Source organism: Aulonocara stuartgranti (genome assembly GCF_965226115.1).
Source record: "Aulonocara stuartgranti genome assembly, chromosome: 17".
Lineage (NCBI taxonomy): Eukaryota > Metazoa > Chordata > Actinopteri > Cichliformes > Cichlidae > Aulonocara > Aulonocara stuartgranti.
Window position 1 is genome coordinate 40,622,011 of NC_138953.1, and position 13,471 is coordinate 40,635,481.

The window sequence follows — 13,471 nt, forward strand, 5'->3', positions numbered from 1 at the left end:
CATCTATTGGCCCGACAAGTTTACTGACTTGTTTATTTTTAAAAACTCCAGACTGGCATCACCAGTACCAGCAGTAACAGCTCTACACAGTGAGGGAAATCATTATTTGATCCACTGTTGAATTTGTAAGTCTGCTCACTTCTATGGTCATTTCAATTTAATGGAAAGAGACATAAAATCAATGCAAATGTCAACATTTTACTTAATCTACAAAGACATACAAAATAATTATTGCACAGCAGTTTGTTTATAACTGTCTAATTACATTTGGACCATTTAAAAAGGCATTACAGGGATTACATATTATAGAGACGTCAGTCCTGAGCGATTCCTCTAACCTGAATGAGTACAAATCAAATCAAAATGTATTTATAGAGCACATATTAAAACAACAGTGTTGACCATAGTGCTTCACAGTCAGTAAAAGCATGAGACAATTAAAACAAACAATAAAACAGGACAACAAACAATAGGTAACAACACAACAAGCTAGAACAGCCAACTAGTTAGAATCAAAGGCCAAAGTAAAAAGATAAGTTTTAAGACGTGATTTAAACGACTGGATCGGCTCGGCAGTACGAAAATGAACAGGGAGGTTATTCCAGAGTCTGGGTGCCACGGATGCAAAGGCCCGGTCACCGCTCGACTTCATTCGAGACCTAGGTTGTGCTAGGAGCCTGTGATTGGACGATCTAAGTGCTCTGTTGGGATTGTATAAGTGGAGGAGTTCAGAAAGACAGCTGGGCGCCAAATTATTCAGAATTTTAAAAGTGAACAAAAGAATTTTAAAATCTTTGCGATATTTGACAGGGAGCCAATGTAGTTTGGCTAAAGTTGAAGTTATGCGTTCATAGATTCTCGTACCTGTTAAAAGACGCGCAGCTGCATTTTGAATTAACTGAAGAATGGCAGAAGACAGTAGTCCAGTCTGGATGTGATGAATGCGTGGACAAGCTTTTCAAGGTCCTTTAAAGGAAGGAACGGCTTTGCTTTGGATATCTGACGCAACTGGTAAAAGCTGTTTTTTTACCACTGTGGAGACGTGTTTCTGAAGTTTAAAAGAGCCATCCAGGAACACTCACAGGTTCCTTACAGTGAGCGAGAGATGGCTAGTGAGAGGGCCTAGGGCATCAGCTAACCGAGTGTGACTACCAAAGACTATGATTTCGGTCTTATTCTCGTTCAGTGTAAGAAAATTATGTGATAACCAAATTTTAACTTCATGCAAACAGTTGAACAGAGGTTGCAAAGAAGCAGACACATCTGATTTCAGAGGTGAATAAATCTGGATATCATCAGCATACAGTGGGGCAAAAAAGTATTTAGTCAGCCACCGATTGTGCAAGTTCCCCCACTTAAAATGATGACAGAGGTCAGTAATTTGCACCAGAGGTACACTTCAACTGTGAGAGACAGAATGTGAAAAAAAAAAATCCATGAATCCACATGGTAGGATTTGTAAAGAATTTATTCGTAAATCAGGGTGGAAAATAAGTATTTGGTCACCTCAAACAAGGAAAATCTCTGGCTCTCACAGACCTGTAACGTCTTCTGTAAGAAGCTTTTCTGTCCCCCACTCGTTACCTGTATGAATGGCACCTGTTTGAACTCATCATCTGTATAAAAGACACCTGTCCACAGCCTCAAACAGTCAGACTCCAAACTCCGCCATGGCCAAGACCAAAGAGCTTTCGAAGGACACCAGGAAAAGTATTGTAGACCTGCACCAGACTGGGAAGAGTGAATCTACAATAGGCAAGCAGCTTGGTGTGAAAAAATCAACTGTGGGAGCAATCATCAGAAAATGGAAGACATACAAGACCACTGATAATCTCCCACGATCTGGGGCTCCACGCAAGATCTCATCCCGTGGGGTCAAAATGATCATGAGAACGGTGAGCAAAGATCCCAGAACCACACGGGGGGACCTGGTGAATGACCTGCAGAGAGCTGGGACCAAAGTAACAAAGGTCACCATCAGTAACACACTACAACGGCAGGGAATCAAATCCCGCAGTGCCAGACGTGTTCCGCTGCTGAAGCCAGTGCATGTCCAGGCCCGTCTGAAGTTTGCCAGAGAGCACATGGATGATACAGCAGAGGATTGGGAGAATGTCATGTGGTCAGATGAAACCAAAGTAAAACTTTTTGGTATAAACTCAACTCGTCGTGTTTGGAGGAAGAAGAATACCGAGTTGCATCCCAAGAACACCATACCTACTGTGAAGCATGGGGGTGGAAACATCATGCTATGGGGCTGTTTTTCTGCCAAGGGGACAGGACGACTGATCCGTGTTAAGGACAGAATGAATGGGGCCATGTACCGTGAGATTTTGAGCCAAAACCTCCTTCCATCAGTGAGAACTTTGAAGATGAAACGAGGCTGGGTCTTCCAACATGACAATGATCCAAAACACACCGCCCGGGCAACAAAGGAGTGGCTCCGTAAGAAGCATTTGAAAGTCCTGGAGTGGCCTAGCCAGTCTCCAGACCTCAACCCCATAGAAAATCTGTGGCGGGAGTTGAAAGTCCGTGTTGCTCGGCGACAGCCCCAAAACATCACTGCTCTCGAGAAGATCTGCATGGAGGAATGGGCCAAAATACCAGCTACTGTGTGTGCAAACCTGGTAAAGACCTATAGTAAACGTTTGACCTCTGTTATTGCCAACAAAGGTTATGTTACAAAGTATTGAGTTGTATTTTTGTTATTGACCAAATACTTATTTTCCACCCTGATTTACGAATAAATTCTTTACAAATCCTACCATGTGGATTCATGGATTTTTTTTCCACATTCTGTCTCTCACAGTTGAAGTGTACCTCTGGTGCAAATTACTGACCTCTGTCATCATTTTAAGTGGGGGAACTTGCACAATCGGTGGCTGACTAAATACTTTTTTGCCCCACTGTAACAGTGAAGGGAGATGTTGTAATTTCTAAAAATTAATGCCAACGGCAACATGTACAAAGAGAAGAGAGCAGGACCGAGCACGGACCCTTGAGGCACACCACAGTAAATAGGGGCAGAAGCCGAGGAGTGTTGCCCCATAGCAACAGAGAACGACCTCTCTGAGAGGTAGGATTTAAACCAAGATAAAACCGTACCTTTGAGACCAACAACATGTTCCAGTCTTGATAGAAGAATGTTGTGGTTAACCGTGTCAAAGCAGCAGTCAAGTCAAGTAAAACTAAAACCACAGTCAACAGTTAAAAGAAGATCATTAAAAACTCTAAGTAAGGCTGTCTCTGTGCTGGGGCGAGGTTTCAAACCAGACTGAAACTTTTCATTAATACCATTTGCATCTAAAAAGGCCTGAAGTTGTTTTAGAACTACCGTTTCCAATATTTTGGAAATAAAAGGGAGTTTGGAGATCGGCCTGTAGTTAGTGAGACCATTACGGTCAAGATTTTTCTTTTTCATAATAGGTTGCACAACAGCATGCTTAGAGAGACGGTACACAACCTGATGACAATGATGCATTCAGCAGAGATAAGCTACAAGGACCAATAACATGTAAAGCTTCCTTAAAGAAACGAGAAGGAAGAATATCATGCGGGGAACCAGAGATTTTAGATGATCAATTATATCTTTTAAAACAGAATAAGACACTGGCGCAAACTGCGGAAAGAAAGTCAAGCATTCAGAAGCTGGAACTGGGTCTAAAACTGATGATGGATGAGATGGATGAGAAGCCCTTAGAGCTGAGATTTGTTCAGAGAAATACTTTAAGAATTTATCACAAAGAGCAGGGGAAGCATCCCTATAAGTGGTAGTGCTAGGGTTTATCACAGAGTTAAAAGTATTAAAAAGAGCTCGGGGGTTGTGCCTATTAGTCATAATAATGATAGACAAAAAGGCAGATTTGGTAGCTTTAACAGACTTTTGATACTTAGATAGACAATTATGGAGGATGTCCAGAGAGACGTGGAGTTTGTCTTTCCTCCATTTTCTTTCAGCACGACGACATTCACGCCTAAGGGCGCGAGTAGTATCATTTAGCCAGGGTTGTTTAATCCTCAGAGGTGCCACAGAGTTAAGAATGTCAGCGCATGCAGTATAAAAGAGGTTAGCAAGCTCATCCGCTGATAAAACCCCATTACGCTTAGCATCAGAGAGGGGACAGTCAAGGAAAGCATCAATGAAGTGGGCGATTGACTGGGAGTTAATTGTGCACGTTTGCCGCACAGGACCATCACTGTTCAAACCCACATCGCTCGCTACAGTATCAAACAAAACCGGGAAGTGATCAGAAATCCCAGAGTCCTTTATGTCCGTGATGCAAATATCCAGACCATAAGACCAAATCAAGTTTATGACCTTTAGTGTGAGTTGGTTCACTTACCCACTGGGTGAGATTGAGGGTGCTAATAAGAGCGAGGAAATCCTTAGCTAGCGAACTGTCCTCACAGCAAACATGAATGTTGAAGTCACCAACAATTAGTATACGGTCATAACGTAGCAGAAGGCTCCCCAGCAGATCAGCAAATTCTGGAAGAAAATCCTTGATAAGTTTCGGGGGCGATACACCACAGCGCAGAGGATGGAGGGGACGCAGTTCACTTCCAATAACTGCACCTCGAAACTGGGGTACAGAACAGGTGGCAGCTGCCAACATCGAAGTTTGTCTTTAAAAACTGAAGCTAGCCCTCCACCTCTTCCAGTGGTCTGGGGTGAGCTAATAAAAGCGTGGTCAGGTGGGAGCAGCTCCGAGAAGGGAAAAGGTTCGCCGGGGCGAAGCCAAGTTTCCGCCAGTCCCGATGATAGAATAAGATCATTTAAAATAAAAGTCGTATTCGCCAGTGACCTTGTATTTAGCAAGGCCATACGGAGAGTGGTCACACTGTTACTGGTAGGAGAACGGCGCAGCAGGCGAAGGTTGAGATTCGCACCTCCTCTGGAGGACCGCACCCAGCACCGAGCGGGTGGAAGATCAGCTGGGAGGTCCAGGTAACCATAAGGTCCAACAGGGCGAATCCAGCGATGACAGAACAGTCTGAAGTTAGCATGGTCCCGGAGGGCAGGAATAGATGACAAGATGTTTATAGAATAGCGATCATTTGTCCCAACATAGGACTTTAAAAAGGCCTTGATACGAACACGTTTACCCCGTCTCCGTGAACGTTTCCTTTGAGAGAAGGTAGATGGTAAGTGGCGGAGATAATCAGGAAAGTCCTTCGAAAGCGGAGGAGGATTCTCAGGTCTCCATTTAAAATCTTGTGTCTGGTAGTCCAAAGGCCGGAGATTCAAGAGTTTGGCGATCATAGGCAAGTAACGTAGCGACATCAGGGCAGCACATGGACAGAAGGACGACAAACAACAGCGGAGGAGACTGCTTGCCGTGAACACTGGCGCCATCTTGGAACTTTACACAAATATACTATAAATAAGTCTGCACGTTAATAAGCCAACACTCTTATTTTGGTAAGCAGTAATAGTAACTACATTTGTGGCAGTGCCCAAATATATATGGATCTAAATGCATATTACACATTAGAGGAAAACAGCAACATTTGCATTCCTATTTCCTGTTGCTGAACTGAGTGATGATTACATTACTTGAAGTTTCACATACATATTGAATCATTTCCTACTGGTGAATCACTGCGGCACTGGATCTCCATGGCCCGTTTTATCTCGAGAGCTTGTCGTTGTATTCACATCACTGATTAAATAAGGACTTCATAATGAAGATAAACAGTATGTGAACTGCAAAACCATTTATCCAACACATCAGACTGTGTAATGCATACCTCAATCTTCATTGCGGCAATCTCAATGAGAAAGCCCGTCAGTCTGCAGGGGATAGGGGCCTTGGGGAACTCATACAACTCATTATTTAGCTCGGAAATGGAATTCCCAATCAGCAGTCTCCGAAGCCCCTGCTCCACAGTTTCCCGTTCTGTGCAGTCTGATAATGAACTATGGGCTAGGAGCAATCTTTCTCACATGAATAAGAAAATACACCGACACTTCCTACTTTAGACTTATAAGCCAATATGAATTACAGATACGACTTCAAAGAGAGCTATCAGCATACTTGAGTTTATCCATCCATTCTCTTCTGCTTATCCTTGTCAGAGTCGCGGGGGGGGTGGAGCCTATCCCAGCTGTCTTAGGGCAAGAGGCAGGTACACCCTGGACAGGTCGCCAGTCTGTCGCGGGGCTAAGACATAGACACAGACAACCATTCGCACTCACACTGCTAAGGCCATGCCTTTTTATTTATTTATTTCATATACATCTACACTATCGTTCTAATGTTTTAGAACACCCCGTTTTTCTACTGTAATTGTTGCAGTTTAATGTCTCACTGCACTCTGAAAAGAAAGCATGGTACAAATAAGCAACTGGAGTTAAAAAAGTAAAACATGGCATTAGTTTATGGACCAAAATATATTCCAAATGTCTGACTCATCAGAGTGGCCACCTTTGGCAGATATAACAGCTGGTTCTTCCCATAAGTGTGTGGCACATGTAGGCTGTTTCCCTTTCACTCTTCTGTCCAGTTTACCATCTTGATCTTTTTATTAGAAAATATTAACACCCTTTAAAAATACATTTACAGATCAAAAGCAGGGACTGTTTAGCTCTTGAAACATTTAAAACAGTAACAGAGATGACCCTGTCCTATAACAAGTTGTGCCATGTGTGGAAAATATTCTTATTGTTACAGCATAATATCATGAGCTTCACCAATATATTATATAGCAACTTTTCTTTTAAATGTAGTGACAAAATCATGGCAAATTGGAATTTTTAAAAATGATATTACAATCTGAAACGGAACAGTAGGAATGACCCATATTTGGACCAGTCGTAGGTTGAAATGCTTGAAATGAAAATATCAGTTTTCCTGTCAGCTTCCAAAACCCATTTTGAGCTCGTTTCTCTACCATATTGATTTATGGATTGCAGAGCTAAGTCCAGGGCCTCAACATGCACACATGTTCCAACTTCCAACTTCAAACCTCAACCCGTTTATTTTAAGTCATTCGTGTGGACTCAGGATCTGAATTTTACAGCATCAACACAAACGAATCAATTGATGTCTAGACATGCGGTGAGATCAGTTTGTCTCAGAATTGGTCATTAGCGAGAAAGTGCATTAATATTCTGCGATAATAATAATGCTGTTCATTTGTGATATACATCTACTGAGGAAGAGAACTACTGTGCACTGCAGTACAATAACACTAACCTTTGCTAATGTGAAGATAAGTACTGTGCTTTGGTAAACTAAGAGTTTATCTACGCTGCATTCTTGCAGAACAGACAAACTAAGCATGCCTATCTGTACGCAGGCTCTCACCACAATCCCCAGAGCATGGATATTCTTTAAATTATTCAGAGAATACTTACTGGTTTACTGATAGAATAGCTTTAATTGAACAGAAAATGTCTTCTCTAATGTCCGACCTCAGGGTTCCTTTGGCCTTCAAAATGTCCACAAAGAACTGCAAAGAAACAGAGCAGAGAGAGACAAAGGGACATTATCTTCCAGCATTTGTGTTACTCAGTTGTCTCCGATTGGATTTTTTTTGATAAGCAGGTGCTTTTATTGCTGACAACCCTAAAAGTAAAGCTACACAGAAAAACAGGACATTTAACAGCAGCAGGTACTATAAGGCTGGGGTGTTGCTGCCCTACAGCCACTTTCTGACTGCTATGATTATTTTGGAAGAGCCAATTTGAAGCACAAATGCAGAGGGACACTGTCGTACCACAGCACTGACAATAAAGCGACAGCTGTGCTGGTCTCAAGTCATTTGAAGTGAAAATGGGATTAGCAAATTGAATGTGCATTAGGCCTAAAATGACTCCTAATTGGAGTGAACGGATGGGGGGGTGAATAATTGTGTAGAAACTGGGCAGCAGCAGTGAGCAGAAAAAGTCTGTTCTCTCTTTGAGGCAAATATGATTCCACCTCGGGTCTGGTACAACCTCCACAGACGAGCCGATCAGATCTTTATAGATGGGTTCTCAAGCTATGAAAGTGTTCTTGTTTCCTTGAATTATGACAAGTTACTAAGAGAGCAACTTTCAAAGGCGCGATGGAGCAGAGGTGACTGATCAAACCCGTATGCATCCTGGATGATCTTCACCACCCACTGCACCACTAACACACGGGCAGAGGCCCACGTTCCCCAAGACACTGATTCAGCTCCACTCCAACAATGACAATTATAGGAAATATTTTTATACTGAATCCATAAACATTTTATTATACATTACTTCAACTGCCCTAACTAAAGAATTTTCTAAATAAGTATAAATTCAGATGGGGTCAAGGGAGGTTATACTTTCATGCAAAATACATTTATATCGATACAGTTTATGTTACATTACAATTCGACGTGTGAAGGCATAATGTTGGACAACAATAAGAAAATGAAATATGGCGATAGAATATGGGTAAAATGCGCATGTGCAGTGCCTTTGTTTTCATACGCACATGGCGGAAAAAGCATGGCGGCGACGCAGAATGAGAAGAGCGAAAGCGGATCGTTGAATGAAACAGATGAATCTGAACTGGTTTGTAAAAATGCTGCAGCTTCACTGGTGTGGAACTGGTTTAGCTTTCGTCCCTCAGATACACAACAAAGCACTATTTTTGGTAGCGCATGCTAGCGGGCCGTCGTTATTACCGTGTTGTTTGGAAAATACGGCGCACTTAAAATCAATCCTTTGATTTTCCTGAAAGTCGACAGAGCCCCTTATAATCCCGTGTGCCTCATGTATGAACTCTGGTTGTGTTTACTGACCTCGAAACGATTTTATGTGCACGGCGCTCGAAAATCTGTCAAATGTTTCAGTACGACTTTGCTGAGCTACGAAGCCGCACCACTTGATGGATTGTCGAAGCATTACGGCTATCGTAGGCGGAGCCTCGCGGAGTGATACGTACTGTGCTTCAGCATAATGTTACCGTATTGTGTGTGTATAACCTCTTTAAGTTTTGTGGATATTATACATGGTTATGCTGAGGATATGTCGGCCCATTTCTACTGGAAATGCCTTTTGGTTAAACTTTCAGCAAGGAATTTGCATTTGCACTGTTAAATTTTTATAAAGCTTTAATGTACATAAAAACCAGCTTCTTGTTTAAGTGAAAATAAATGGAAGATTGTCTTTTTGCGCTAGTAATTTTGTGGAGTTGTATTTTGTCTCGCATCAATTATATCGTCAGTTATATCGTTATCGCAAATTTTCAAATATATATCGTGATAAATATTTTTGGCCATATCGCCCTGCTCTACTCTCCACACCAACACCAGCTAGATGTTTAAATCTTAATATAAATGAGTAACAGTAGGTGGACATTAGGTAAGGCTGCACTTTTTGCAGTGATCTCGTATAGAAAACTATTCCGCGCGTATATACAACAGGTCTGCGGCTCCGAACCGTAGTAAAGGGACCTCTGGCTAATACGTCGGGTTCGTGTCGGGCTCGTAGCCGAAAACTAGCTTTACTTTCTTGTCTGGGTCAACTTTGCTAGCGAGAGACAGAGAGAGGCATTGAAAGGCTGCTCCAACGGGACTTATTGTTTCAGAGGAAAACATGAACACAGCGTACAGTCGAGTCTTAATAGCTTACTTACAGCTGGGCTCGTCAGGCTCTGTTTGGCTGCAGTGGTTATTATTATATTTACATACGTGAAACCAATAAGATCTGTACATTTTCACCAGACCTGATGTGTGTGCAGAATTTCATGGGTTTTTGACCACGTTTAGGCAATTAATTTGCCAAAATAATAAATGGAGCAGATAAAGCTTCATTCATCATACAGTAAATAGAGACACAATAGGGCTACCCCACTTTTAGTGCTCGGACCCTAAATATAGCCAGGATAGCTAATGGAAAATGGTTTAAGCAAAATTCACATAGATTACCTCAGACGAGCCCTCAAGACAATTCTCGGCCTATAAAACCTTTACTGCATGTCATTCACATTTCCTGACTGCACTGTAACTATCCAATAAAGACAAAAGTCAAACAGTATGTGGGTAACCCTAGCATCGAAAGCCCGACATTAGTACTAGCACTTAAGTATTCAGACACATAAATCATATTACATTATGAAATATGATGTGGTATGATTTTAAGACCATGAATAGGTCAAATATGCTGTAGTACATACGGTGGAGACCAGTTCCAGCTTTTGGCAGTAGCGTTGTTCTGTTTGCACCATTTCTTTGGCTATTCGACAGAATTTTCTTTGCCACAAGTCCCTCTGCTCCTGGACACTGCTGCACCCAAGAGGATCCAAAGGGCGAGGCAAGAAACTCATCCTCACTGTGACAAGGACAGAACAGAAACACAACCAAAGTGAATTATCTTCCACAGTAAAGGAAAGCAGACCACTAGAGATAAAAGATGTAACGCTTTCCTAAATGACTGAATATTTGTGGACAGATGAATTGAGTTTTGTTTGTTTTTTAAATAATTTGCTTGATATGGTGGAGCATGTGCTTCTGCCCTCTCAGAAAACGGTAACTTCCAAGCATAACACGCATCTGCAGAGTTCAGCTTTGGAAGAAAAAACATCTTTAAAATTAAGTGCAAAACAAGAATGACACATTATTACAATTCTTTGTTGTTTTGTCTGATAAATATCAAGCTCCAATATTGAACCATAAATGAAAGCAAAACACACTACATGGATAAAGTTACTAGGCCGCCAACACAGAACTCCTACAGGTGGTGCTTGGCCATTGAAGCCCATTCCATGAAGCTCCCACTGTGTTGAGAATAATCCCAGAGGATGTTTGGGAGGCTGCGGTTATTGAATCAATAGAGGATTTATGACTTTTATGCACCATGTGCCTCAGCAGTCAGTAACCTGCCCTGAAACCTTACATGGTATACCATTTCAAAGCTGAGCTGCTACGGTTTCTAAACGCTTCCACTTTGCAGCATCGCCTGGTCATGGACTATCTCAGAGGGAAGAAATTTCACAAATTGACTGTTTGCAACAGTAGCATCTGCTGCAGCATCATTAAAGAGATTACTGTTCAGTAAGTCTTTAGAATAACCAGCAGACTGCAGAACTAGATGCATGCTTGACTTTCTACCTGAGACAGGTAGAAAATGGGACTGGAAACACCCGAATTCAATTCAATTTTAGCACCAAATCACAACAGTCACCTCAAGGCGAGTTCCATTCTACATCTTAAAGAAGTAACATTTCAACGTAAGCAAGTAAAAACTTCTCGTGTTGTCCAGTTATTACATGAATCCCAGAACACAAAGTTTTCTGTTGACTTTGATGTTACTGACATTTGTCGAAATGTTTCATTCAGTTTCAGACTAAATGCTCCAACATCTGTTTCCATTTGAGTCACTCAGTCTTTCAGATGTTTCTAGAACATTTCGTGAACGAGATGTACATCAGCTGTCGAGACCGTTTCTACCGGTTATGAGGACGAAAAAACTTGTCAAAACTTTTTTTCAGCGAATTTATTGTCGCAACAAAACGTCTTTGAATGAGAAGTTAATTACTTTACAGAGATTAATTTGTTTTTATGGTTTGTTTGACGGTAAAGCGACACTAGGCTTACCTTTCTGTAACGTCTCTATTTTCAATCAAGGCGCTCTTTTGGAGATTCTGCTTCCTCTTTCCGGTCTGTGTGGGCAATGACCTTTGTTCCACACGCTGATTGGCTGCTCCGCAAGCGAACTACAGGAAGCACCCCGTTCTCAGCGGAAGTAGTTTTAACGATTCCAAAGTTAAACCAACTGTTTACAGTATAAAACAGATGTTTAAATAAACAGAACAGGTCGTCAGCGCTGTACTAAATAAATATATTAACATATGTCAAGTTTAACACTTGGTTTAAATAAGATGGTGCTTGTCCTGAACATTGCAGCTAAGATCAGTTTACATCAGCAGTGTCAAACTGCTTTTATAAATACAGCCCACTGTGACCTTTAGTGGGCGGGAACCCTTTCTGTCGGTGTAGAGGAAGTTACATTTTTAACTGATTTTCTACATGATGAACAAAAAGCTGCTGTGACAGAGAAATAAATCTGACTGCACAACTCTTTGGACTTCAATTGTGAGAAATAAATGTGTGAAGTTACACAGAAGGCTCCATCATTGCCCAGACTGTCCAGTTTTTTCTCAACTGTAGTTGTAAAAAACAAAAAAACAGATTTTTTTTTATGTCAGAAAGAGAAACAGAAAGTTTTCTGTCATTTCATTTTTTATTCCCAATTACTTTATGTAGCGTGAATGGTCATAAAAGAGGAGTAGGAAGCTGTAAAACTATATAAGTAGTTAATATAAGTCCAAAATGTCTGCTTATGCTTGTTTGTGGTGAGCAGCACAATCAGGCCTGTGAGACTCATTTACACACTGAGCCATGACTCTGTGCTACATGCACACATTTCTGCATCTCCAGTGTTGGGGAGTAACGGAATACATGTACCGCCGTTACATATTTAAAATACAAAATATGAGTAACTGTATTCTGTTACAGTTACCGTTTAAAAAGCTGGTATTTAGAATACAGTTACTTTGCTAAAATAAAGGGATTACACTACAGTCTTTTCCTGTTTCATATGTTAGGCTGTCCCCTCTCTATTTTTGGTAATTCCACGCCGGTGGAAACCCAAACAAAATACGCATTAAGAGGCTCTAATGCCTGTGTCTCAATCTCATAATGACGTGAAGAAATATTTTTAAAAATGATTTAATATGAAGGCAATAGGCAGAGTGTTACAGGCTTTCTATACGAGATCGGTGCAAAAAGTGCAGCCTTACCTAATGTCCACCTACTGTTACTCATTTATATTAAGATTTAAACATCTAGCTGGTGTTGGTGTGGAGAGTAACCTTCAGTAATGAATCACACAGCAATACTTCATTCATGTAGTTGTAAAAAGCATGATAAAATATTAAGTAATCCAAAGTATTCAGAATACGTTACTCTCATTGAGTAACGGAATACGTTACAAAATACATTTTGGGGCATGTAATCTGTAATCTGTAGTGGAATACATTTTAAAAGTAACCTTCCCAACACTGTGAATCTCTGCCATTCAAACACACTTTTGCAGTTTGTGTAATGTTCAATACTGAACTGTGAAATGATTCTTTTTTAGCGATTTTTTTATTCAGTGTTTTCATAACAAACGTATTTTTATGCATTTAGTGAGAACACACATGATGTTTAAGGTCCTGTACAGCTGTTTGTCCTCCATGTGGAAAATAGCTAAAAACTAAAAACAGGTATGACTTTATCCAGCTCCTAATTTTATAAATTCAATATTCAGCTTTTCAGTGTCCGGCATCATTGAAGTCCAGCCAGATGCTGCTCATTTGAGCTTTGCATTTAAATCTGTCTCCACGTGTCTTTGTGTACCTGGCCTGTACCAATACACTTGCTGATCTCGGACGTCTGACCCCTTCCTTCTTTCACATACTGGTATGATCCCAGTCTGTCTTTGCATGTGATTGGCCGCATGGTG

The 13,471-nt window shown here is 41.1% G+C and overlaps 1 protein-coding gene across 1 annotated transcript in view; it reads right to left on the reverse strand.

Moving 5' to 3' along the window:
- arhgef39 (Rho guanine nucleotide exchange factor (GEF) 39) overlaps window positions 1-11,641 on the reverse strand; it is a 69,128-nt gene extending 57,487 nt beyond the window's left edge. Inside the window, exons 1-3 of the mRNA XM_082510390.1 lie at window positions 11,560-11,641; window positions 10,140-10,294; window positions 7,361-7,455 (exon numbers count right to left, since the gene is read on the reverse strand). Coding sequence (XP_082366516.1) covers window positions 7,361-7,455; window positions 10,140-10,289 — 245 coding nt within the window. The 5' untranslated portion in view covers window positions 10,290-10,294; window positions 11,560-11,641. The remainder of the gene's footprint in view (window positions 1-7,360; window positions 7,456-10,139; window positions 10,295-11,559) is intronic.
- Window positions 11,642-13,471: the final 1,830 nt, after the last annotated feature.